The sequence below is a fragment of the Aegilops tauschii genome, chromosome 4 (genome assembly GCF_002575655.3).
Source record: "Aegilops tauschii subsp. strangulata cultivar AL8/78 chromosome 4, Aet v6.0, whole genome shotgun sequence".
In the NCBI taxonomy this organism is placed as follows: domain Eukaryota; kingdom Viridiplantae; phylum Streptophyta; class Magnoliopsida; order Poales; family Poaceae; genus Aegilops; species Aegilops tauschii.
The window spans coordinates 473,832,807-473,859,801 of NC_053038.3; the positions used below are offsets into that span (position 1 = coordinate 473,832,807).

The window sequence follows — 26,995 nt, forward strand, 5'->3', positions numbered from 1 at the left end:
GCTAGCTAGCAAGCTCCTGGATCCAGCCGGCCATGGACGAGCTAGCTAGCTCCCGGATCCATCCCGCCACGGTCGAGCTAGCTAGCCCCTGGATCCATCCGGCAACGGAGGAGCTGGCTCCTGAATCGATTCGGCGACTACGGCGGACGACGGGAGCTGACTATGAACACAGGCGAGAGGAAGAAGAAGATGCGGCGAAGAATATACGCGAATATTCGGTTTTACGGTCCGAGTTTAAGGGTTTGTTCGGCCGCAGCTCAAACCGACCTTTAAAATGTGTTTTCCGCGAACTGAAACCGTCGGTTCCACGGTTTAAGGGGTCTGCTAGAGATGCTCTAAGCAGCCCTCTCTAACCCCCAACACCCCCATACTTAGTTTTGTTTTTTCCTGACTTGGTGATGGTCTGCTGCACGATCTGCATGGTCATTCGGGTTCTTTCCCGTTTTGAATGCATAAGGTAGATCATTATCTATCTTTTCTTTCAAAAAAATACTCTATGTGAGTAGATGTTTCCAAAGATCAACTGACAAGTATCTATGTGCCTCGGTATTTGTTGAACGATTCATGGTCAATTACCATGATTATTTTTTAGCTACCAAAAAAATGCAACATTGCAAGATTGTGTGGATAAAAGTTGACATCCAATATCAATGCTACCATATTGTTTGAGTGTGTCACAAATTTAGATACAATGTACCTTGTTGTTAGAAATCTAAGTTGTGATATTGTTTTCCCGGCCCTAGGTATGTGTGTGGAAAGTATGGTGTATCACATAATGGTTGCGTCGTGCATTGTTAGAAAATTGTGCGGCTATTTTTTAATGTAAATATATGCAATACATTTGAGGGATTGCTTGTTTGTTCCTTTCGCCTTTTTATTGCATTGCGCCATCTTTGCTTGAGAAGAGTAATTTTGCGGGTTGCACTTGCTCATCATGAAACTCACCCTTTTATTAACTACTCACTCCTCTCCGGTTTTATAGGTCATGTGTGTGTCTCTAAGCCGCTAATTTTAGTAATGTAATATGAATTATATATCACAAATATTATACCATTAGAAAATAGAACATTTGAAGTTTCTTATGGTAGTATAATTTATATAATAAATAACTCATATTATGTTGATCAAATAGTTGACCTAGGGATACGTGTGGGCTTAACGAACTGAAAAGGAGGTAGTAGCTTAGTCTCTTTTTTTGCGGGTGTGGCTTAATCTTTTTTTTGTTCCTAGTAGCATGCAAGAAAAAAATCCATAGGCACTAGCACCCATGACATATTTTTAAAGAAGAAGCCCACCCAGGTGAGATCACGGAAATTCACCCCCTGGCAGGAGTCGAACTAACTATTACAGTCTTTTTTTCTTTCTGGGAACTAACTGTTACAGTCTTAGGATTTATTCCTTTGAAAAACTGAGCGAGCTATTTATTTTTTGATGGGAGAATCAAGCATAGACCATCATTTTAGTTTGTGGGTCACTATGACCAATTCGAATAAAGAGGAGCACGACTCTTCAAAATTTGCAATTTAAAAGATAAAATAGATCCAAAAAAAATTAGTGACTAGTAAGTATTTCCTCCATCTCATAATATAAAAGCATTTTTTTACACTTTTTCACTAAGTGTTAAAAACGTTCTTATATTATGGAAGGGAGGGAGTATATTATAATGGTATGACGAAATTGAATACACAAAAGAGTGGAGTACTATACATATCAGCCAAACAAGAAATTGACCCAATATTGAAATCCCTTAATAAAGGACCCAATAAGAGTTGGTATATATACTTCTCAATCAGCCAGCGCAGTACATGAAAAGAAGTCAGGTCCTTCTCAAACACTAAGATGGATCATTGGTTCCGTTTCAAACACTCAGGCTGCACGGCCGTTGAAACCAACCAGCACGTGCTGTGCTCCTGTACCAAATTTACTAGTATATATACTCAAAAGTCAGAAGTTTTTGTTTTTCTGTGTGTGAGTACACGCACAAGTACTAAACTATATGTGCGTAGTAGAATGCAAAAAATACACTATTGTATGCTCATTATGTGAATATTCCAAAAAGTGCAATTTGAGTGCAGAGTTGTGTGCAATTTTTTTTTTATTTTTTTGGTCCTTTAAAGATTTTGGGTCCTTTAAAGTGCAATTTTATATTTGATATGACGAAATCGAATATACAAAAGAAGTATGGAAACACTAACGCTCACACGTGTAAGCGTTTGCATCTCGTCCACATGCGTGAATTCGCGTCCGTTTGTGGGTGCACGAATCTTGGCATGTTTGTGGTGCCATGTAGGACTGGGCTGGTGTATGGGCATTCACCCGGTCGCCCACACGTCTGTTTCACCACACGGAGGGGCCGGTGTGTGGGCGTTTAGCAGTTCGCCCACACACCAGTTTTCACTCACGCACAAGGGCTGATGTGTGGGCATTGCCATCTCGCCCACACGCCCGTCTCCTCTCCCACACCCAAGCTGCCAGTTGCCATGCGTTTTGCAGTGTACATGGCAACTGCCCTAGTGTGCTTACAAGCAGATGGCAACTCTCCTTTTTTTTACCCGAACATGTCAGTTGCCATATGTTTGTAGGGTACACGGCAACTGCCCCTAGTGTGTTTGTAAGCAGATGGCAACTCTCTCTTTTATCCGAACATGTTGTTTTGCCATGTCTCTTTGTAGCGCTACACGGTAACTGCCTAATGTTAGTAGGTGGCAACTCCTAAGATTTTTAAATCATGGCAACTGTAGTAAACCATACCATATATGGCAACTGCTTAGTATATATTATATTATGAGACGGAGGGAGTATATTATATTGATATGACGAAATTGAATACACAAAAGAGTGGAGTAGTACATATATCAGCCGAACAACAAGTGACCCAATATTGAAATCCCTTAATAAAGGACCCAAGAAGACTTGGTATATATTAATATATACTACTCAATCAACCAGCGCAGTACATGAAAAGAAGTCAGGTCCTTCTCAAACACTGAGATGGATCATTGGTTCCGTTTCGAACACTCAGGCTGCACGGCCGTTGAAACCAACCAGCACGTGCTTTGCTCCTGTACCTAATTTTCTAGTATATATACACAAAAGTCAGAAGTTTTTCCTGTTTTTCTGTGTGTAAGTATACACACAAGTACTAAACTATATGTGTGTAGTAGAATGCAAAAACAAAACACTATTGTATGCTCATTCTGTGAATATTCCAAAAAGTGCAATTTGAGTGCAAAGTTGTGTGAAATTTTTTAAGTTTTTTGGGTCCTTTAAAGTGCAATTTTATATTTGATATGACGAAATTGAATATACAAAAGAACCATATATCAGCCAAACACAAAAGTGCATATGCCTGGGATGCTTTAAAGGGTCAGAGGAGTTATTAGGGCATATACAATGCATAGCCCCAGCGTGATGCTCCGCATGCCATGTAGGATTGGATGTTAGAAAAAGTAGGTTCGGATGAAGAAGCGGGATCCTCTGCAGGAGGCGGGTGCTTGAGGAGAAAAAGTGTGGTCCAGTGCATAAAGCTGAAAAAGTTGAAGTGAAGAGTAGAGATGCATGTGCAGTGAGAGTATACTTTTTATTTATTTTTTAGACCAACTACTAGTATGTAGCTTGTGTTGGGGACAAAAAATCAATATAGATGCCTCAAACTATTTTTTGTCATGGGGCATTTGTATCCATATGCAAATCCATATGTCATCGTTATACATGCCCAACCAGCAGTACATGAAAAGAAGACCGGTCCTTTTCAAACACTGAGGTTGATCATTGGTTCCTCCTCAAACACTGAGATGAACTGCTGTCTGCGAGGATGCTAGATGCCCGAATAAGTAAATTTACCGGTGGCGGGATGTGCCGGTGGGCTATCCACCATCCATCAGCTTTCTCAAGATGCGTGCTGTTGACTTCGTATAAACTTATAAATTGATTCTCTCTACTATACTAGTTGAATACAACTGACAAGACTGACACTGCATGTCTTTTCAGCCTTTTTACAGAAGAGAGAGAGAGTTAGAGTGGAGACGAACGACGCATGCATGCAGTCCCTGTTCCCATACATCTCACATGGATTGATTTTCATCCTCATATTTTTCAATACTTGATATGTTTTAAACCAAATGTTCATTTTTGAAAAAATTTATATATTCGAATATTTGGTGACAAGGCCTTCAAAACAAGATCAATCTTGGATATATTTGAACTACTTTTTATTTTACATATTTCAATTATCTTTCAAATAACTTTCATAAAACATAAGAATGTTTCATAAAAAATATTTCAAATTTTGAACTAATTTCGAAAAACTAATTTGAATATTTTTGAATAAGTAATATTTCCAAACTGTTTCACTCATTTCAAAGAATATAATTTCAGCCGTTTCAAAATAAGTATTTCACAAATTTGAAAAAACACATTGCACCGATTTGAAAAACTAATTTCACTCATTACAAACTATGTCTCAAAAACTAATTCCACTTCTTATTTACGAAAAGAAATAGAAACATATTTCACTCAGTAGAAAAACCAGTTTCGAACATTGAAAAAAGCCGTTTCACACCAAAATGATTTATTTCACTTTTTTGACACAACATATTTCACTCATTTCAGAAAACACATTACACTAGCTTCCAGTCAGTTTCACATTTCACTAGATTCAAAAAACACATTACACCCGTTTACAAAAGTTACATTTCACTTATTTTAGAAATCACATTTCACTATATTTAACGTATTCCACACCGAAATATGTGTCATGTGTATAAAAAACAAATTTCACTCATCTAAAGAAAATAATTTCACACGGTTGAGAAAACATATTTCAAAATTGATTTCACTCAATGAAAATAACTAATTTCAATTATTTCAAAAAACCTATTTTACTCGTTTCAGAAAATCTTTCAGTCAGTTTCACATTTCACTAGATTCAGAAAACTCATTACACCCGTTTACAAAAGTTAGATTTCACTCATTTTAGAAATCACATTTCACTATATTTAACGTATTTCACACCGAAATATGTGTCATGTGTATGGAAAACAAATTTCACTCATCTAAAGAAAATAATTTCACACGGTTGAGAAAACATACTTGACTCAGTTGAGAAAACATATTTCAAAATTGATTTCACTCAATGAAAAAAACTAATTTCAATTATTTCAAAAAACATATTTCGCTTGTTTCAGAAACCCAATTTCAGTCATTTGAAATGTTGAAATTAAAACATGTTTGAAATGCATCCAAATTTGGTCTTATACTAAAGCTCTTGGCTTCAGGAATTCAAATATATAAAATATTTCAAAAATAACAGTATGGTTTAAAAGATAGAAATGATTGAAAATCCTAAAGAGAAAATAAAAGGAAAAGATTTGTACCACAGCACCACATGCAACGTCAGGATAGACTCTCTCTCACCTAACATGTGTCCCATCGATCTGACATTGATTTGACGTAATGATGAATACAGCGGCCTAGAAGATGGAATACACTGATATACAAACATGTGGGTCATCGAGCGACACGAATCGCAAGCAACACCAACGGCAGATGCGGCTCCGGTACTTCCCGCCTCTCGTAAAAAGGAGTTTGCGGCTAGATGCCATGCTTGGTGCCTGGTACCTCCTAGGTGGACACATGCATGGCAGTTGAAACGAGCGGACGAGAGAGCACACAGTACACAACAAACGGAGGCGTTTGAACCCAACCAACCAGCACGTGCTTTGCTCCTGTACCAAATCTACCACGCTGCTCGCGACCTAGCTACCTCCTGCACCAAAGCGGTAATATAACATCCACGTTACTCAAGGTCAAGGGTAAAACATAGATTCATCCAAGCAAAGTTTCACGGATCGACCATGGGCGTCAACAGCAACGAACTCCGCGTCCTGGACGCTGGCGTGGTCAGGCCGTCCGACCTCGACCTCCCGCCGCGCTCCATTCCGCTCACCTTCTTCGACGTCAAGTGGCTCCGCCCGCCGCCCGTCCAGCGCCTCTTCCTCTACCGTCTCCACCGCAACCACGACGTCGACCAGCTCATCTCCGGCCTCAAGGCCTCCCTCTGCAAGGCCCTCACCCTCTTCTACCCGCTCGCCGGCCACGTCCGCCTCGCCCCGAACAGCAACAACCGCTACGAGCTCTTCTACCAGCCCGGCGACGGCGTCCCCTTCACCGCCGCCGAGTACGACGCCGACGTCGACGACCTTGCCGGTCCCTCCGACGGCGAGCCCGTGCAGGTCGCCAGGCTCGCGCCTCTCGTGCCGCCGCTGCCGAAGGGCCGCGCGGTGCTCGCCGTGCAGGCCACCGTTCTGCTCGAGGGTAGGGGCCTCGTGCTCGGCGTCACCGTGCACCACTCCGCCGGTGACGGCGCCAGCTCCACCCACTTCCTGCACACTTGGGCCGCCATCTGCAACGGCGCTGTTGAAATGCCGCAACCGCCCATCATCGACCGCACGCTCATCGCTGATCCCAGGGGCCTCTACGACATCTACTCCAAAGGAATGCCGAGCGACGGCAGCGAGATCGAGTTCGTGACCAGCAGAATGTCCTCTGTCCCCGACGACCAGCTCGTCGCCACATTCACGCTGACTCAAGAGCTCCTAACTGCCATCAAGGACGCGCTCGCCGGAGAGGCGACCAGGCACGGTGTGCCGTCACGCAGATGCTCGTCGATGCTCGCCACCTATAGCTTCATCTGGTCCTGCTACTGCCGAGCCAAAAAGGAACAAAACCAAACAAACACAACCCACCTCCTTTTCTCCGTGGATCACCGGGCGCGGTTGAAGCCGCCCGTCCCTGCCAAATACTTCGGCAACTGCTGTAGCCCGGCCATCGCCTCAGCACGCCACGGCGAGCTCGCGGCGGCCGGCACAGGAGGCCTCTTCACGGCGTTCACGGCGATCGCGAGCGCGCTGGAGGAAGAGGTGGGCGAGGGTTCACAGGAGAGGTGGGACGGAGGCATCGAGAGGGTGAAGGAAGCCGCGAAGGCCGGCATGGTGTTTGTGGTGGGGTCACCCAAGTTCCGCGTGTATGACATCGACTTCGGTTTCGGGCGGCCGATGAAGGTGGTGGCCATGTCTGCGACTGCCACCGGCTCGATGCCAGTGGCAGATGCGCGTGACGGTGGTGGCGGTGTCGAGGTGGCGCTCTCATTTCCGGCGGACGGCATGGAGAATTTTCAACGGAGCTTTGCCGAAGCCATGCATGCCATCGGGATGCAATAAGAATAAGGCATTTCTCTGTTTTCAAAAGTCGATGTTCTAGCGTAAAATAAAATATTGTAGTACCAAGGTCCTTTCATGTTCGTCATGTTCTTTATTGTAGTACTCCAAGATCCCTTCTAATGTAAAATAAAATAATATAATACTAGTTTGTATTAATTTCTTTCAAAAGTCAACCATGTATATGTTTGACTAACTCTGAAGAAACTATCAATATTTACAATACATAAGAAAATATTTGGTATTGCATAGGTTGATAGATTCTTCTATAAACTTGTTCGAACGTTGGAAAGTTCAGCTTTTAAAAAGTTCAATATGCACTGTATTTTAAAACACAGGGAGTAACATTTATGTTAGCCCTCATGGATATGGGCCCACCACTGTAAACTTCCTTAATTCGATTGATCAAGCTGTTACACTCTTTAATTTGTGGTCATGTATCAAAATCAACTGTCATGCTATGAATTTGTAAAGTCAAAGACTCCTTCGATTCAACTCACTCAATTCATCTTGTAGAGGATGGACATATGAAGCTAATGATATGTGCCATTAAAGCTTATCTTAACTCTATAGACATGGCAGAGGATATGCCGTGATATTTGTGAGAAGGAAACATCTCCAAATCTACAATGCATGTTAATCTCATCTGAAGCATCATGTTGGGGATTCAAATTCTTGGAGTGATTTGCTGAAGGCCAAAAAACACATATATCTGGGTAGTTGAATCATGTTTCTAGGAAATGGTTTGGACACAAACTTTTAGAAGATATCTCGCTCGGGAAATAATGTTACAAGAAAGGATCAATTTCTAAACTACCCATCAATAATGAACATGCCATGACTATTCAACCAATGCATAGCATAGGTTACGTCTGTTGGAATATAATGTCCGACCTTCTCACATAGTTCGGACTTTTGGAGCAACTGGCTGGAGCTTGAATTCAATAACATCATGATTTTTTATGCTGGTTGAATGAGGATATGTAAGACTATAATAGTTAGTTATCTTTTTCAGGAGTATGCATAGCATGTGTATCATCCATTAAAGAAAAAGCATGTTGAAGAAGCGGATACAATGCATATCAGCTTACAAAGTTACTCACACCACGATTACAACCAATGGATTCGCCTTGCCAACCTCTAGCTATGAATTGCGAGGGCGAGGCACAAAACGTCAAGGACCCGACACGACTGAAGCCGGACATCTCAAAGCACGGCCATGCATGATTCTAGGGTTGTAAGAACCCTAGTGGGCTGGTTGGGAACCTAACTATCTGAGCTACGCTCAGTTCATAAAAGAAAACATTGATGGTTATAGAATTTCCAAATGCAATGTGAATTTTCATTTCTGAACTAACTGTTGCGTTCTTAGAATTTTATTCCTAGGAAAAACTAAGGAAACTATTTAAAATCAAGCAATCATAAACCATCGTTTTAGTTTGTGGGTCCCCTATAACCAATTCAAATGAAGAGAAGGATGACTCTTTAAATTTGCACAAAATAAATAGACCCAAAATCTTTTAGTGACCATTATTTGATATGACGAAATTGAATATACAAAAGAATTATATATCAGCCAAACACGAAAGTGCATATGGGGTGCTTTAATAAAGGACCCAAAGGAGGGACGTGGAGTATTTGAGCTCGGGCGTGAAAAGAAGTCAGGTCCTTTTCAAACAGTGAGGTTGATCATTTGTTCCTTCTCAAACAGTGAGATGAACCTCTTAGGTGGACGCATGCATGACCGTTGAATCGAGCGGACGAGAGAGAGAGAGAGCACAGTACACAACAAACGGAGGCGTTTGACTCAGAGAGAACACAACCAACCACCACGTGCTTTGCTCCTCTACCAAATTTACCACGCTGCTCGCTACCTAGCTACCTATCTACCTCCTGCACCAAAACAGTAGTATAAAATGTACGTAACTCAAGGTGAAAGATGGATTCATCCACACACACCCGGCAAAGTTTCACCGGTCGATCGACCAACATGGGTGCTAACAGCAACGACCTCCGCGTCCTGGACGCCGGCGTTGTCGGGCCGTCCGACCTCGACCTCCCGCCACGCTCACTCCCGCTCACCTTCTTCGACGTCAAGTGGCTCCGCCCGCCGCCCGTCCAGCGCCTCTTCCTCTACCGCCTTCAGCACAACCACAACGTCGACCAGCTCATCTCCGACCTCAAGGCCTCCCTCTCCAAGGCCCTCACCCTCTTCTACCCGCTCGCCGGCCACGTTCGTCTCGCCCCGAACAGCGGCAACCGCTACGAGCTCTTCTACCAGCCCGGCGACGGCGTCGCCTTCACCGTCGCCGAGTACGACGCCGACGTCGAACAAGACCTTGCCCGCGCCGAGCCCGTCCAGGTGGCCAAGCTCGCGCCTCTCGTGCCGCCGCTGCCGAAGGGCCGTGCGGTGCTCGCCGTGCAGGCCACGGTGCTGCTCGGGGGGAGGGGCCTCGCTCTTGGTGTCACCTTGCACCACTCCGCCTGTGACGGCGCCAGCTCCACCCACTTCCTGCACACATGGGCCGCCCTCTGCGCCGGTGCCGCTGAAATGCCGCCGCCGCCAGTGATCGACCGCACGCTCATCGCCGATCCCAGGGGCCTCTACGACATCTACTCCAAAGGATTGCCGAGCGACGGCAGCGAGATCGAGTTCGTGAGCAGCAGCGTGTCCTCTGTCCCCGACGACCAGCTCCTCGGCACGTTCACGCTGCCTCAGGAGCTCCTGCGTGGCATCAAGGACACGGTCGCCCGTGAGGCTGCCAGGCAGAAGAACGCGCCGCCTCCCAGATGCTCGTCTCTGCTCGCCGCCTTCAGTTTCATGTGGTCCTGCTACTGCCGGGCCAAACAGGAACAGAACCAAACTAAAACAACCTACTTCCTTTTCTCCGTTGATCACCGGACCCGGTTGAAGCCGCGCGTCCCAGACAGGTACCTGGGCAACTGCCTAGGTCCGGCCATCGCCGCCGCGCGCCATGACGAGCTTGCGGCTCCGGGCACGGAGGGCCTCTTTGCGGCGTTCATGGCGATCGCTGAAGCTCTCCAAGAAGAGGTGGGCGAGGGATCACACGATAGGTGGGACGGGTGTGTTGAGCGGGTGAAGGAGGCGGCGAAGGTTGGCCTGTTCTCCGTCGCCGGTTCGCCGAGGTTCCGCGTGTACGGCATCGATTTCGGGTTTGGGCCGCCGGCGAAGGTGGACGTGGTGTCCGTGGCAAAGACCGGCGCGATGTCAATGGCGGAGGCACGTGACGGGCACGGCGGCATCGAGGTAGGGATCTCACTGCCGACGAGCGGCATGGAGCATTTTCGACGGTGTTTTGACGATGCGATGCATGCCGTCGGCATGCAAGAGCGGGTCTATATATAGTTGATGAGGAGAGTCCATGTCCTAGTCCGGCACTCTTCTGGAGGAATTCACCAATAATTCATCATCTACACCTCATGATGAGGCGTGAGTAGTCCACACTGGACTACAATTTCGTAGTAGTACAATTATTTAGCGTTCTCTCTCTTTATGTTTCGGTGTTTAGATCACATGAACTTCCCTACACATTATAATTGTCTATATGTAATTCTTACAATGAATCATGGTATTTGATGAATAATTAGTTTATGGTTGTATGAAAATTTTATAAATGTATATTGCTATTGGTTTTATTAGCTTAATCATTGGCCAATTTAGATTTTATTTTTGAGATAATTGGACAACTTAGATGGACGAACGGTAGATGGAGTAGCGTGCATCAGATGAAGCATGCCACTATTCGCGAATTACTCTTCGTGACAGTAAGAGATGAAAAATCATAGACGGATTTGCCTCACTATAAAGACAACAAGATTGCATAACTGTGAAAGTGGTTATGCCTTCGACTTTATGCCATCATGAAAATAGCGTGATAAAAAAGAACTTTTGGCAACCTTGGCATCACTTGAACATTTTTAAATACACAATGAGCATTTTTATATACATGTGTAACATTTTTATATATGTTGTACATTTTCAAATACATGATGAATATTTTAAATACATGTTTTGGACAATTTTATGAATACATGTTAAACATTTTCAAATACACATTGAACACTGTTTTGAATGAACGGAACTTTTTTCATTGTATACCATTTAAAAAAATGTCACAAACATATATTTCAATTGCGTAGACATTTTTTGAATTGTAAAATAAAATTATGTGAACATTTTTAAAAATGCCACAACATATTTTTGAAACACATGAATAATTTTCAAAATCGCACAAACATTTTTTGAATGGTACCGAAACATTTGTTCTAAACTACACAATTTTTTTTACATTGTATAAACATAGTTTTTGGGAATTTTCATGAACACATTTTTAAAACACGGGCGCCAAACCCATATGTTTGCTTCGGCAGGCTGGGCCAGCTTAAGTTTCGGCTTCGGTTTGTTCATAGCCGAAAGGAGAAGGCCCTTCTCCCTCGCAACCAGAAAGCCCCACGGCAGTGAAGTAGAAGCCCTTCTCTTTCCGTCGCTCCCACGTCGGTCGCTCTTTGTCTCCTAATCCGTCTCCATGCGCTGGGGAACGTTTTTGTTCTATCTGAGAAGCTACAACCTTCGGAAAATATTGGGGTCCTTAATTAATATAATAGGCAGCACCGTTTCCCTAAAAAAGAGTTATAAATTTGAAGCTCACCCCAATCTGTAGGATAAGGAACCACCATCTTTATTTACGATATGGATCTCATCATTTTCTTAAAAACAGGAACCACCATCTACAAGAATCGCTAAAGATATGCGTTCAAGCTTTTTTTTTTTTTTTTTTGAGGCAAGCTGGGTTTGCTGGGTCTGAAAACGGTGTTGACGCTCCGTGGAAACAGATCGGAAACACGCGTCCGCTTCGTTCGCGTCTGTTTGCTCGGGCAAGCTAGCTGGGCCGGCTTTAATTTTGGTCTCGGTTTGCTGAGCCGAATATGAAAAGGAGAAGGCCCTTCTCCCTCCCTCAAAACGAGAAACCCCCCACGCACGGCGATGGAGAAGCAGTTCCTCCTCTGCGTCTCTCTCTGCCGCTCCAGCGTCAATCGCTCTCCTTCCGCGTCGCCGGCCGCCGGCCGCTGGCGCTCTCCCTCCCCGGCCCTCTTCATGCCACCTCCAGCTTCGTCGCTAAACACGAACAGCTAGCGACCGCAGGACCTAGTTGTCCCCAAATCCGGTTCAATCTCTCTCGCACTCGACCGCCATAAGATTACCAGCCCAGGCTCACAGACAAGCACAGATCCGCCGAGACAGAAGTAGAACGATGATTAAATTCAGAACCAATTCCAGAATCGCCGCCTGCTTGAATCCTCCATCCACGCCGGAGTTGGACGCCTGCAGTGGCCTCCCCGCCTGGATCCTCCTGGACACGAGGGTTTACTTCGCCGACCGCCAGAACTTCACCACGGCCAAAGCCGAGACGAGCAAAGGCCACGCCATCCAGATCTCCATCTGCTTCGCCCACCCACCGGCCCTCTCCCATGTTTGCATCCACTGCCCGGGCCTCCAGGATGCCGACTTCGCCGACGAGCCACGTGTTATCCGCTCCGAAAAGCAGTTCCTCCTCCTGCACCTGCCAATGAACTGGTCCACCAGGTTCGTGAAGCGGTCCAGTGAGTACTACATTTATCAGGCCATTCCGGGGAAGCCGGCACTCTCCCGGATTCCTCCGGTACCCGGTCGTAGTTATCTCCTGCCATATGATCTCGGAATTTACTGCTCTAACAATGGGGAATACATGCTGGCTGGTCTGTGCCCGAACTATACGTGTCGAACGGTTGGACCATGAAACTGGCTAATTTGGAGAGACCACCACTTGATGAGCATTGTCCCGTAGCGTCGCACAAGGTGATCCTACTTGGAGGAAGCCTGCTAGGCTGGGTTGATCTTTGGAGGGGTATGATGGTGTGCGACGTTCTCTCTAATGATCAATATGTGCAGCAGTGGTTCGTCCCACTTCCAGCCCCGATGCCTGGGAATGAAGCCGACGCCGGCGACCATAAGTGTGCATGGATGTTTCGGGATGTCACTTGCGTTGATGGATTACTCAAGCTTATCGAGATCGAACATTTTCAAATACCCGATGCAGTTGAAGAAAGCGTCGTGCCACGTGATCCGGATAGAACATATGATGAATGGTGCTTTGTGAGACCGCCACCAGATGATCTGGACAAGAAGCGTTGGCCGCATAAGCTAGTTGGTTGGAGGGCCGCCGTATGGAATAGAGTGCTTTCCGACGACGGTTGGCGCAAGGAGAGGGATGTTCATGTCAATGACATATTGGTCGAGAACGCACACCATTCTGCTTGGTGGCTCAGCTGGGGGACGACATTGTTGGAAACTCGACGATAATGAACTTGTTACCATCTTTCCCCACCCTGAGCATCCATGGTGACGATGTTGTCCACATGAATTCCAAGGTGAGGTTGGATATCGAGAAAGAGCAGAGGATCTCTATTGACATGAGAAATAAGACACTGAAAACAATGGCACCATGTCCCGTTGTTCAACATCATGACTACTGCCCCCACTTCCCTTGTGTGTTGTCAAATTATCTGAGAGTCACTCCAGGTAATTTTACTGAGCAGCTGGTTGCATTAGGCATTATTCAGAACAATGGTTACTGGTGCATTTGTGGTGATCTGGTATGAATGAAGATATGATTCCTGTTTCTTAGAAGAATAAAAATAGGACCTTGGGGTGTGGGGTCGAGAGCGAGAGAGGTTGATCATTTTTAACAAAGCAAACCACTGATGTTGATGGTTAAACCCTGATGTTGTTGCCTTCTTTTCTTTTCGCTATCTTTCGAGTGGTCCGATATATACGTAGACGTAGGTACAGGCATGTTGTCTAACTTGTGCTTGATTCAACTTGTTTTATTTTCTGAACCTCATTCATGATGACTGCTACAATGTTTTTTCATGAATTTAACAGCTTTTTGTTTGCCTTTGTAAATGCAGCTTTGCCCCAGGTTGTAGTACAAGCAAGCAACTCTGAAAATGCGAATGTGCCTTTGCACCAGATTGTCTACAATGAAAGCCATCATGAATGTGGTAATTGCGCAGACCCAAGCTATGGCAGCTACCAGCACCCACTCCCTATTGCATTGCAGCAGCAGCAGCCAACGTACCAGCCTAACTGGCCACAATTTCCCAGTTGCATCTCATCAGGATCAGGTATTAGCATAGGTGAAGCTTGTGATGCAGCTGTGTTTCTTCTTTGTATACCTGTCTTAAAACAATTCACAAATTTGATAGAACTGAAGTGACATGAAACTGAGAGTTTAGTCATAAGCTGCATCTTTAGAAAGTACATCTACTTTATTTTACAAGGGCAAAACATGGAAGAAAAAAGGAAGCATGCAGAGGCGTATGAAGTTGGTGAAACAGAGCAAAACCCTTCCGTCAGAAAATCCACTAGTACATGCACTTCAGTGCTTGCGATACTCAACTCCTAGTACTAACTATGCTTTTGCTGATTGTGGTATCTATGCAGTGAACACCCAGCAGCCACACCCCGTGTTCAACACAGCCGGCTTCGGGCAGATGGTGCATCCACTTCCGCTGAACGACCGCCGTCCATTTCAGTCTCCACCGCAACGGCCTCCTGTGCTGCTGCCATCGCCCTTCAGCACCATGTCGCGGTCAATACCTCCCGCGGAAGCTGGCAACCCTGTTTTGGCGGCAGGCGACGAGGCCCACATCGACACTCGCCCTATCAAAGGCCCCGTCAAAAAATTTGGCCCCCCTTGTAGTCAGTCTAGGTTAAACTCTGACAGTGTATATATGTGTGCAGTCATTTACAAAGATCATTTCCATGGCATAAAATTCATGTAAAGCAAGAGCCTGTTCCTCTAGATCAGAAACTCGGAGTCTTTACAACAATGGATGTGTTTTTGGCAGTGAATTAAGACACCAGTAATGCTGGCATTTCTTATAAACACAAGTTAGCTTACAAGTAGCTTTTCTTTTCTGAAGAAAAGAGGGGGGGGGGGGGGGGGGGGGGGGGGGCTCCGATGATTGTTAATACAGTAGAAACCAACACCAGCTACAATAGGTTCAGCAGAGCAGGAAAGAAACACAACGTATCTGCCGAAACAAACGGTTAAATTACAAATTCGGAACTACGCTGGCATGGCAAACCCGGAATCATGGAGCAGTCGGCCGCCATCCTCTCACAGCGTCGAAGACATCCATTGCAATGTGCTCCTCAGCTGTGGCCCTTGCATAAGCACAAGCCTATTTGCCTCACTTGTCTGCAATATTGCCCAAGATTAATGTAGGACTGACATAGCAAACCACTGCACGCAAAGCTAATTCTAGCCTGCAGCTCGCCACCATACAGAGCATCCACGCCAGAATCCAGTAGCTGCTGGATACCTGAGGCCCATGTCAAGAGCTGAAAACCCGCAATAACATAGAAGCTCTGAAGACATCACGGTAAAATAACTAATTTTTTGTGCCAGGAGATGGGTCCAGAAGGACCCTAACCGGGTAAAATAACTAGTTGAGCTTGGAAAATCTACCAATCAGCAGATATACATATAGATGCATACCAACCCTGCACATAGCTTCCTCCTGTAATCTGTATCTTGCCTGTAGAAGTTATATAAACCCCCTCCCCCCTTACAAGTGATCGTGAAAAGAAAACTGTACTTAGCCTTTCATAGAGCAAGTCTAAGAATAAAATGACTGAACAGACTTGCCTTAGGTGCTCAGTTTCACAGGGATCTGACCCACCCACAAGGATGCATAGCATAGAACAAGGAGAACTGTGTGATAGCACTGCTTTGAAATAAAATGAGTTGTGTTACTCACTGTTGCCATGTATGCAGCATTTGTAGTATTTCTTAACTGCGTGACCCAGCAGAAGCTGCCATGATAAGACAAGTAGAGGACTTTTAAATTCATAAGCACTCAGAATTGTCGTAAACAAGGATTTCATGGCAAAGCGGCATTGTCTCCAGCATTTTTAGTGTTCTTTGTTTGTATAATTTGGCAAAAATCTAAGAATCGAGATACCCCCTAGAATTTGTAAACACTCATATCATGAAAAAACAGAACAACATATTTAGCATGTCAATTTAGAATATCTGCCTATTATAAAAAATAACCAGCAAGAGCAACCAATCACACTCAAAATCTTCTTGATTTTCCAAATGGATAAAGATGCAAAAACTTATCCAAAGTTAACAGGAAAAGTTGTCTATACTCCTGCACCCAAAACATATAGCAAAACAGAAGTATGATTACCTAGAGTGCCTTTCAGATATTTGGATAACTGACATGGGTAAGCTGGACTGAAATATCCTCCGATAGAAAACGGTGCCAGATTTATCAGCTGCTTCATCTTCAGGTCAACAGTGACCAACCATATCTTTTGAGTGTCAGATTTCAAGTTACGTAGCAGGTAAACAGTATCATCACAGTGACAGTTTAAGCTCAGAACAGGGAAAGACGCAGACAAATTCTTCAAAGCTAATAATTCTCCGCCTCCATCGCCGATCTGATGCCTGGAGTGGTCAACGGATATTTCCTCATCATGATGCATGCACTCCTTACGCCAATAGTTCCAAGAAGTCATCCTATACCACGTTATGATCCTCCAACCAACATTGTCCCGCACCGGCTGCTCTGCCAAAAGATCTGAATCATAAACTACAAGCATGTCATCATGATATGCCGTTTCATCATCAACCGGTCTTTCATAAGTTTCCACCTCAACAAGTTTAATCAAGCCATCGCCGCACGCAATGTCGCGAATGTTCCACGGACATACTCCAAGACCAGCCTTATTGCCAGGCATCAGCATAGGCAACTGAATCACCTGCACCACAGGCACCTCGTCGAGCACATTGTAGAGCAAAATCCCCCTCCAGAGATCGACCCAGCCCAGTGTGCCTCCTCCAAGCGAAATCACCTTGTGAATCACATACATCTGGTTGCGTCCGAGGATTTACCTTGTCTGGCATGTCTGCTGAAGCCACCTTGGTGCTCCAAGCCCATGACGTAGACGAGAAGAGAGGTCGTAGACCCAAGGCGTCTGCGTGAAGCAGAGGGCGGCGAGCAGGAAATGGCCGTCGTCGCCGTGGGGCACGAGGCCGACCTCCCAGGCTCTGGCGACGAACGGGAGGGGATCTGGGAGTAGGTGGAGTGACGGCCGCCCGGGTCCGGCTTTGTAGACGAAGTGCTCGCGGAGCCCGTCCTCGTCGTAGGGGCCGAATTTGAAGGTGACCCAGAGCAGGAGGAGGTCCTTGTGGGAGCAGATTATGCGGGGCCTCTCCGGGAAGTCGGCCTCCTCGATGCCCGGGCAGTGGATGCACACGCAGGAGACATCCGGCGGGTCGGCGGCGCAGAAGGTGGCCTGGATGGTGTAGCCGGTGCTCGAGATGGCTTCGGCGGTGGTGGCGTTGGTGCGGTCAGCGACGTACGCCAGCGGCTCCAGGAGGACCCAGTCGGCGGTGGCGGCATCAGGGCCGCACCGGAGAGGCGGGGGCCGGCAGGAGGCGGAGAAAAGCTTGATAATTGATACTGGAGTGGCCGAACTGGAGGACATCGTGCTCGACCCGCGGCGAACGCTCGAGTTAATCGAGGTCCGGGATTCGGGAGTAAGATTTGATGGCGGTCGGCGCAGGAGATCTCTGATTCTGATGGTGGATGGCTGGGCAGGAGCGGTGGAGGAGTGGGGGCGGCGGCGGGCTTAGGGCGCGACCGGGGCAGACGCTGGGAAGAGCAGGGGACGGGGGAGAGCGCCGACGTTTTGGTCGCGGCCTGCCGGCGTCGAGGGGCGGCGGAGCATGAGGTGTAGGAGCGCCATGGTAGGGGCAGGCAGCGGTCGGGACTGGAGTTCGCGGAGACGGAGAACTGTGCGGCGCGGAGGGCCGGACGGCGGCGGAGGGGAGTGGCGGCAGGTCGAGGAGACTCACCGGGAACAGAGACCGACTCAGGCAGTGTGTGTGTGTGTTTGGGCTAGGGAGACCGGACTTGTCTTTGACTCTTCCGTCCGGATTTATTGGGCCCCTCTTATTTTGGGCTGAAGTTTGACCTAAAATTTTAGGTTACAAAATGTAAACTATACATCACAAAATTTATATTATCGGAAAGCTCTTTCAAATACAAATCCAACCGTATAATCTTTTATAGCATATACTTCCTCCGTACGCCTGGCAGTGTGTAGAAGGGCTGTGTGCCCGTCCTTTTTAATTGACGTGTGCGGCGGGACGGGCCTCATCCACAATCCCGTCCACATCTAGCCACCTTTGCTCCCTTGCAGGCGACCTAGAAACTCTAGTCTGCCAGCAGCAAATCCTAGCCACTCAGCCATGGGATTCTTCAACAGGAAGGGATGGAAGAAGGGGAGGTTCAGCGCCGGAGCGAGCTCTTCCCGCGCTACGTCGCCGCCGGCTAGGCGCGGCACGCCACCACGGGAGCGGGAGCGGCTGTACATCCCAGTCCACCAGGCGCGGTGACACTGGCATTACCACCAGCCCTTGCCATATCCAGATGTGAACTTGCCGCACGGCTGGCATCTGGACCCGCAGCGCATCCCTATCCCGGCGGCGCCGCGGTCCGCGCAGGCGCATGCTGAGGAGGTTCATCGGTGGCGCAAGCTCCTCACGCTGAAGCAGCGCGCCATGCGTGACTACATGCCAGACTCCCCCAACTGGGAGCGCTAGTTTGCGCTAGAGCACGAGGAGGAGCGCCGCCCTGGCGTCCACATCAACCACGACCTTCCATCGCCGCCCCTGCGGGTAAAGCCGGAGGAAGAGGAGGCGGAGGCGGAGTCCCAAGCCGCCCACGAGGAGGTCCTGCAGCACGCGCTGGAGGCGAGCCGGCTCTAGGAGGACGCCCATTGGGATGGGCCGGAGCAAGCCCTAGCTTTGTCCGCGGCGGGGGACTCCATCCAGGCGCCTCTGTTCGTGCAGCCAGCGGCGCCGGCGCCGCCCCTAGTCGAGCCCAAGGCCGAGCCGGAGTGCGAGCCAACTCCCACGCGCAAGCGGTCACTGCCGCCCCCCACTTGGCCGGAGGAGTCCTATTCGTGGACCGGCCAGCTCCGTGAGCGGGTGAGCGCGGCTCCCTGCCACTACGCCGGAAGAAGAGGTGGCCCATCTTGAGCGCCGGAAGGCGCATTGGCTCGCCGAGGAGGGGGCCGGCGGCGAGCGGCAGATGCGGTATGAGCAGATGTTGCGCCACGATGAGGTGGGTCTACGGCTTGAGGAGGAGGGGGAGCACGCCCGCCTCGCCGCTATGCCGCCGCAGCAGCAAACGCCGGAAGAGGCTACCCTGGCGGCCTATCAAGCCGCGTTCGGGCGGCTGGGCCTCCCCCGTCTTCATTGACCTCACCGGCGGCGACGACGACGATAGGAAGGGCAAGGGCAAGGCGGTCTACTAGGGCAGCGTGCGGGCGCTTATTAGAGTTTTCAATTTTCTATTTATGTTTAAGTGGACTTTGGCCGGCATTTGACCGGCCATTTATGTATAATTATGCTTAATTCGTCAGTTTCGGCCACGTCGGCATAAATGGGTCGGCCTCCTGTTGGGCGCACCTGCCGACCAAAATGAAAAACCGGACGCGCACGTTCGCCTAGCCGACCAAAACGGACGAAAAGCGGACAAAGCACGCGTCTGTTTGGGTCGGCGCTTTGGAGTTGCTCTTAGGGCATGCAACCCAAAAAATTTCTTCCGCGGACATGGATGCGGGAGGCAGTCATCCAACCGTAGCCGTATTTTGTCCGCCAGCAAATTCAAATTTGAATCTAGGCTAGTCCACACAACGCTCCGGATCACACCTGCGCCGGATCGCATCCCCGATCACAACCAAAAGGAGGCAAATATGCTTAGTTTTTACATGCCCGAATTCAAAAAAAAATATGTCCGGCAGTCCGTGCATTTCTATCCTGCCAGATCTGCCATCCCAGCAAGCTGCTTCCCGATCAAGGAGGTGTCGTTGCCCTGCCAGACTGGCTAGAAGGTCTCATTACTGGGAGCAACTAACCAAGGGGTACCCCTTGCGAGAGCCTCTTGGTTAGTTGAGCTCTACACATGAGAAACAAAATGGGTTCTCAAAAGTGCTCAAAACTTTAAATACTGGAATCTTTTTGTTGTGTAGAGCTTCTCAAATGTTTTTTCTTTTGGAAAAAGTAAAAAAAAAAACTGATTTCGTAGTCGAAGTCTGAAATGAACCCTAAACCCAAAATCCCTGAAATTATCACCCCGTCTTATCTAATCCCGGCTTATCCCGACCTGCTTTGCCTGAGAAGGCGTTTGTCTCCGCGAGGATTGCACACGTGACAGAGATTAGGGGGAAACCGAATAGTTTTGCAGTGGGAAAGCATATATTTTTAGTGGGATAGATGGAGACTAACCGAGGTGGCCGTTCAATCTTTAATGCATGCAGGCGTGAGTACCGATTACGTGTGCTTAATCACTGGCCGTTCAGTCTTGTGCCCTGTGCACTCAAATTCCGTTGTTGCTAGCTAGCCAAGCCAAATACTCCCTCCGTCCGGAAATACTTGTCATCAAAATAGATAAAAGGAGCTTCTTTTATCCATTTTGATGACAAGTATTTTCGGACGGAGGGAGTACGCAGTTGTGTGAAGGAACGTGCATGTTTCACTACTTCATCGTCAATCAGTAATGGTGTAAAAATTCTCAATCTTGACATGGTTCATCTTCTGCTAGACTGCTACTCCCTCCGTCTAGGTGTATAAGTCATCTTACGAAAACCAAATAATCCCAAAATACTTAGGCACGTACATTAACTCTCACCTCGTTTCTTGTTTTGTGACATATAACCAATAAGAGATGTGGGCCGTACATGCTTTTAATGACTTGAGACTACCAAACACGACATGCAGTGGTTAGTTCATTGCATGCAATGCTATTAATTAGCAAAAAGATATTAAGTTCTCTCGTTTTCCTCCCCGCCTTGGTCGCGGTGCACAACGTAAGATGACTTACACACCTAGACGGAGGGAGTATCTCGAAACTGGCAAACAAATGGAGTGTTATCGAGAAGAGGACCCGCGTCGCCCTCCCCGCGGGCGACCCAGGAGGAACCCTAGCCGCCAGGGGAACTACCTCCTACCCAGATCTCCCTCCCCTCACCGCCGCCGGGCAAAGCCCATGCGATGCCGGCGGCGGCGGGCTCTCCGTTTCTCCCCTCTCGCGGGGCTAGGGCGTTGCGGGGCGCTCTGCCGCGGAGGAGCATGGTCGCCGTGGCGAGCTGGCTCTGGGCGCGGGCGAGCATGCACGATGTGCACAAACACTTGGGGTGCGCAGACGCAGGCGTTGCGGGCGTGGGCTCACACAACGGGGCGGCGGCTGGCGGATCAGATCTCGAGGCGGCGACCTCGGTTGGTGGCACGCAGTGCGGCCTGTGCGGCGGGCGGCACCGGCGGATGAAGATGGGTGGCCTTCCACGACTCCGTGGGCGGCGGCGCTGTGGCGGCTCCTCGCTGGCCTACTGGAGCTCCATGGGAAGCGTCATCTCTGACTCGATCTGCTCCGTTTTGTGCTGGCTCCGGTCCATGGCGACTGCAGTCGTCGTCTCCCGGTGCTGGATGGACGGATCTAGTGGGTGGTGCTACCTCTTGAGCACTGCGTTGGTTTTTCCTTGAAGAGGAAAGGGTGATGCAGCAAAGTAGCGCAAGTATTTCGCTCAATTTTTGAGAACCAAGGTATCAATCCAGTAGGAGGCCACGCACGAGTCCCTCGCACCTACACAAACAAATAAATCCTCGCAACCAACGCAATAAAGGGGTTGTCAATCCCTTCACGGTCACTTATGAGAGTGAGATCTGATAGATATGATAAGATAATATTTTTGGTATTTTTATGATAAAGATGCAAAGTAAAATAAAAGGCAATAGAAATAACTAAGTGTTGGAAGATTAATATGATAGAAGATAGACCCGGGGGCCATAGGTTTCACTAGTGGCTTCTCTCAAGAGCATAAGCATTACGGTGGGTGAACAAATTACTGTTGAGCAATTGACAGAATTGAGCATAGTTATGAGAATATCTAGGTATGATCATGTATATAGGCATCACGTCCGAGACAAGTAGACCGACTCCTGCCTGCATCTACTACTATTACTCCACACATCGACCGCTATCCGGCATGCATCTAGAGTATTAAGTTCATGAAGAACAGAGTAACGCATTAAGAAAGATGACATGATGTAGAGGGATAAATTCATGCAATATGATATAAACCCCATCTTTTTATCCTCTATGGCAACAATACAATACGTGCCTTGCTGCCCCTACTGTCACTGGGAAAGGACACCGCAAGATTGAACCCAAAGCTAAGCACTTCTCCCATTGCAAGAATGATCAATCTAGTAGGCCAAACCAAACTGATAATTCGAAGAGACTTGCAAAGATAACCAATCATACATAAAAGAATTCAGAGAAGATTCAAATATTGTTCATAGATAATCTTGATCATAAACCCACAATTCATCGGTCTCAACAAACACACCGCAAAAGAAGATTACATCGAATAGATCTCCATAAGAGAGGGGGAGAACATTGTATTGAGATCCAAAAAGAGAGAAGAAGCCATCTAGCTAATAACTATGGACCCGAAGGTTTGAGGTAAACTACTCACACTTCATCGGAGAGGCCTTGGAGATGATGTAGAGGCCCTCCGTGATCGATGCCCCCTCCGGGGGAGCTCCGGAAAAGGCCCCAAGATGGGATCTCACGGGTACAGAAGGTTGTGGCGGTGGAATTAGGTTTTTGGCTCCGTATCTGGTAGTTTGGGGGTACGTAGGTATATATAGGAAGAAGAAGTACGTCGGTGGAGCAACGTGGGGCCCATGAGGGTAGAGGGCGCGCCCCCCTACCTCGTGCCTTCCTGGTTGATGTCTTGACGTAGGGTCCAAGTCCTCTGGATCACCTTCGTTCCGAAAATCACGTTCCCGAAGTATTCATGCTGTTATATTATCTAACTTGGATGTTTAATGGGCTTTTATCCGTTGTTTTATATGATTTTTGGGACTAACCTATTAACCTAGAGCCCAGTGCGAGTTTCTATTTTCTCTTTGTTTTTGAGTTTTGCAGAAAAGGAATACCAAACGGAGTCCAATTGATGTGCCAATTTTTGATGATTTTTATGGACCAAAAGAAGACCACGGAGCATCGGAGTTGGGCCAGAAGAGTCCCGGGCTGCCCATGAGGGTGGGGGGGCGCGCCCACCCCCTGGTCGCGTGGGCCTGCCTCGTGGACAGCTCGGGCACCTCCTTGACGTGAAACCGACGCCAAAAATTCCGATAAATACAGAAACCTCGGAAAATTAACCTAGATCGGGATTCCGCCGCCAGAAGCCTCTGTAGCCACGAGAAATCAATCTAGGCCCTCTCCGGCACCTTGCCGGAGGGGGCCATCATCACCGGTGGCCATGGAGGAGTATCCCGGAGAGGCCATCATCGCCATGAAGGCCAAGGATCAGAGGGAGAACCTTTCCCCATCTAGGGGGGAGGCCATGGAGGAGGAAGCACAAGGGGGAGAACCTCTCCTCCTCTCTCTTGGTGGCACCGGAGTGCCATTGAGAGGGGAATCATCGCCACGGTGATCGTCTTCATCAACATCACCATCATCATCACCATCCTCATCTCTTTTACGCGGTCCACTCTCCCGCACCCCGCTGTAATCCCTACTTGAACATGGTGCTTTATGCCACATATTATGATCCAATGATGTGTTGCCATCCTATGATGTTTTGAGTAGATATCTTTTGTCTTTGGGTTGATTGATGATCTGGATTGGTATGAGTTGTATGTTTTACTTTGATGCTGTCCTATGGTGCCCTCCGTGTCGCGCAAGCATGAGGGGTTCCCACTGTAGGGTGTTGCAATACGTTCATGATTCGCTTATAGTGGGTTGGTGAGTGACTGAAACACAAACCCGAGTAAGGGGGTTGTTGCGTATGGGAATAAAGAGGACTTGATGTTTTAATGCTATGGTTGGGTTTTACCTTAATGATCTTTAGTAGTTGCGGATGCTTGCTAGAGTTCCAATCATAAGTGCATATGATCCAAGTAGAGAGACTATGTTAGCTTATGCCTCTCCCTCATATGAAACTGCAATAGTGATTACCGGTCTTGTTAACGATTGCCTAGGACAATTCCGCACACCGATCCACCATTATTCCACACTCGCTATTTATAATATTTAGTAATATATTCTAAATTTATGATAACCACACCTACTTTCATATTTTAGCTCTCCTATATCATACAAAGTTATCCACTTCATACCCACAATGTAGTTTTATTTCTCGTTGCTAGTTGGAAGCAAACGTTCGGTGTACGTAGAGTCGTATCAGTGGCAGATAGGGCTTGAGAGAATATTGATCTTACCTTTAGCTCCTTGTGGGTTCGACACTCCATACTTATCACTTCCACCTTTGGAAATTGCTACGATGATTCCTTGCACTTGGGGATTATCAAGCTCTTTTCTGGCGCCGTTGCCGGGGAGCAATAGCGTGGGGTTGATATTCTCGTGTGTGCTTGTTTGCTTTCTTCACTAAGTAGATTTTGTTTTTCCTTTTTGTTTCTGTTTATTTGTGGGTGAAACATACAATTTTTTTTAAAGAATGAAAATACAAAAAAATTTACTTGCCTTTCATGCCTAAAATGTTTTGCAAAAAGAGAAGTGATTGGAAAGTTATGCATTGAAGAAGTGAGGGTCGACCTTTAGCACTTGTGTTCATGCTCACGGAAACAATGTAGAATTTTTTATGGAAGTTTCTCTGTAAATAATTATCCCCTTGTATATATCCATTGTATTATAAAAAATAATGTGCCAAGCTTTGGTTTTAGGATGATTAGATTGCTTGTTTACTATGTGCAGAACAAAAACAGAAACTTTAGCTGTAGTGCATGAATTTACATTTTTTACTGGAGAGTCAAATGGGTGTGAAACGTTTTGCACATTACTTCTGTACAAATTTTTCAAATTTTCAAATTTATTTCATAATTTTAGGAGTTACAGAAGTTTACTAAACTTCCAGATTACTACAGACTGTCCTGTTTTTGACAGATTCTGTTCTTCGCGTGTTGTTTGCTTATTTTGATGAATCTATGGCTAGTATTGGGGGTATGAACCATAGAGAAGTTGGAATACAGTAGGTTTAACACCAATATAAATAAAAAATGAGTTCATTACAGTACCTTAAAGTGGTAGTTTGCTTTATTACACTAACGGATCTCACAAGGTTTTTGTTCAAGTTTTGTGTGGAAGAAGTGTTCGAAGATCGAGGAGCTATCAATATGAGAGGAATAAAGAGAGGCAAGAGTTCAAGCTTGGGGATGCCCAAGGTACCCCAAGTAAATATTTCAGAGGATACTCAAGCATCTAAGCTTGGGGATGCCCCGGTCGGCATCCCATCTTTTTTCTTCAACAATTATCGGTATACCTCGGTTTTTGTTTTGTTCACATGGTTTGTGTCCTTTGTGTTTTTCTTTTTCTTTAAGAACCATGCTAGTATGATATATCCTTTCATTGATTTATAGAATACTTCATGTGCTTCACTTATATCTTTTAAGTATGACCTTATAGAATTACTCTTTGTGCTTCACTTAAATCTTTTTAGTATGGTTTTATAGAATGCTTCGTGTGCTTCACTTATATATTTTGAGCTTGGATATTGGTTAGTCTATGTTAATTGTAGAATGCTCCATGAACTTCACTTATATCTTTTGGAGTATGAATAATACTATCATTGAAAGTGGATTTGGAAGAGTGTCAACTTTAGCTAGTAATGATTCCACTATTTTGGAAGAGGTTCCAATTGAGTATGAGAACAAAGTTGCTATCCATGATGCTACTGAAAATTATTATGAGGGAGGAATACATGCTTGTAGGAGTTGCAATAATATCAAGTTTCCTCTCTAAGTGCTTAAAGTTTTGAAGTTATACTTGTTTTGCCTTCCTATGCTAGTTTTGATTGTTGTTCTTATAAATGGTGTGCTCACAAAATCCCTAGACATAGGAAGTGGGTTATGTTTAAATGTGCTAGTCATATTCTTCATGATGCTCTCTTTATGTTTCAATTCTTTTCTTTTATGTGAGCATCATTGAAATCGTCATGCCTAGCTAAGAGGCACTAAAGAAAAGCGTTTGTTGGGAGACAACCCAATTATTTACCCTTACTGTTTTTGTGTGTTTACATGATTAAGATACTGTAGTAATCATGTTTTATAGCTTTTGTTTCAATAAAGTGCCAAGTAAGACCTTTGGGAAGACTTGGGTGAAAGTTAATGTGATCTTGCTGTGAAAAACAGAAACTTTGCGCTCACGAGATTAGCTGTCATTTTTTACAGAAGAGTGCTTTTGAGTTGATTCTTTTTGCAGAAGATTAATAGACAAATTTCTCATGTCCACCTATTTATTTGATAATTTTTGGAGTAGCAGAAGTATGATTTATGTTCAGATCATTACAGACTGTTCTGTTTCTGACATATTCTGTTTTCATTGCATAGTTTGCTTGTTTTCTAATTTCTATGACTTATATTTCTCAATATAAATTGTAGAAATGATATGGTACAGTAGACATTGTGTGGGAACAATTATGAACCTTGTCTTAGACAGTACCAAAGTGGATTGTTTACTCTTTATCATACTAACCTATCTCACGAAGTTTTGTTAAGTTTTGTGTGATTGAAGTTTTCAAGCTTTGGGTGAGATATCAATATGAGGAGAATAAGGAGTGGAAAGACCCTAAGCTTGGGGATGCCCAAGGCACCCCAAGGTAATATTCA

The 26,995-nt window shown here is 46.4% G+C and overlaps 3 protein-coding genes across 4 annotated transcripts; 2 read left to right on the top strand and 1 right to left on the bottom strand.

The window, feature by feature from the left end:
- Positions 1-5,829: 5,829 nt before the first annotated feature.
- On the top strand, positions 5,830-7,387 carry LOC109753444 (anthocyanidin 3-O-glucoside 6''-O-acyltransferase). Its single transcript, XM_020312341.4, has one exon. The coding sequence runs from the start codon at positions 5,856-5,858 to the stop codon at positions 7,218-7,220; it is 1,365 nt and encodes a 454-aa protein (XP_020167930.1). The 5' UTR covers positions 5,830-5,855; the 3' UTR covers positions 7,221-7,387.
- A 1,777-nt stretch (positions 7,388-9,164) lies between these two features.
- LOC109753450 (anthocyanidin 3-O-glucoside 6''-O-acyltransferase) lies at positions 9,165-11,045 on the top strand. Its single transcript, XM_020312346.4, has one exon. It carries the CDS (start codon positions 9,208-9,210, stop codon positions 10,582-10,584), a length of 1,377 nt encoding a protein of 458 aa, XP_020167935.1. The 5' UTR covers positions 9,165-9,207; the 3' UTR covers positions 10,585-11,045.
- A 4,197-nt stretch (positions 11,046-15,242) lies between these two features.
- LOC109753451 (uncharacterized) lies at positions 15,243-18,192 on the bottom strand. Of its 2 annotated transcripts, XM_073497016.1 has the most exons (3): positions 16,479-18,192; positions 16,044-16,098; positions 15,243-15,481 (listed from the first exon to the last, which is right to left on the bottom strand). In XM_073497016.1, the coding sequence occupies exon 1, from the start codon at positions 17,779-17,781 to the stop codon at positions 17,182-17,184; it is 600 nt and encodes a 199-aa protein (XP_073353117.1). In that variant the 5' UTR covers positions 17,782-18,192; the 3' UTR covers positions 15,243-15,481; positions 16,044-16,098; positions 16,479-17,181. The 2 variants fall into 2 exon arrangements, with proteins under 2 accessions (XP_073353117.1, XP_020167937.1); XM_020312348.3 differs by having other exon boundaries at positions 15,243-16,098.
- Between the last annotated feature and the right edge of the window lie 8,803 nt (positions 18,193-26,995).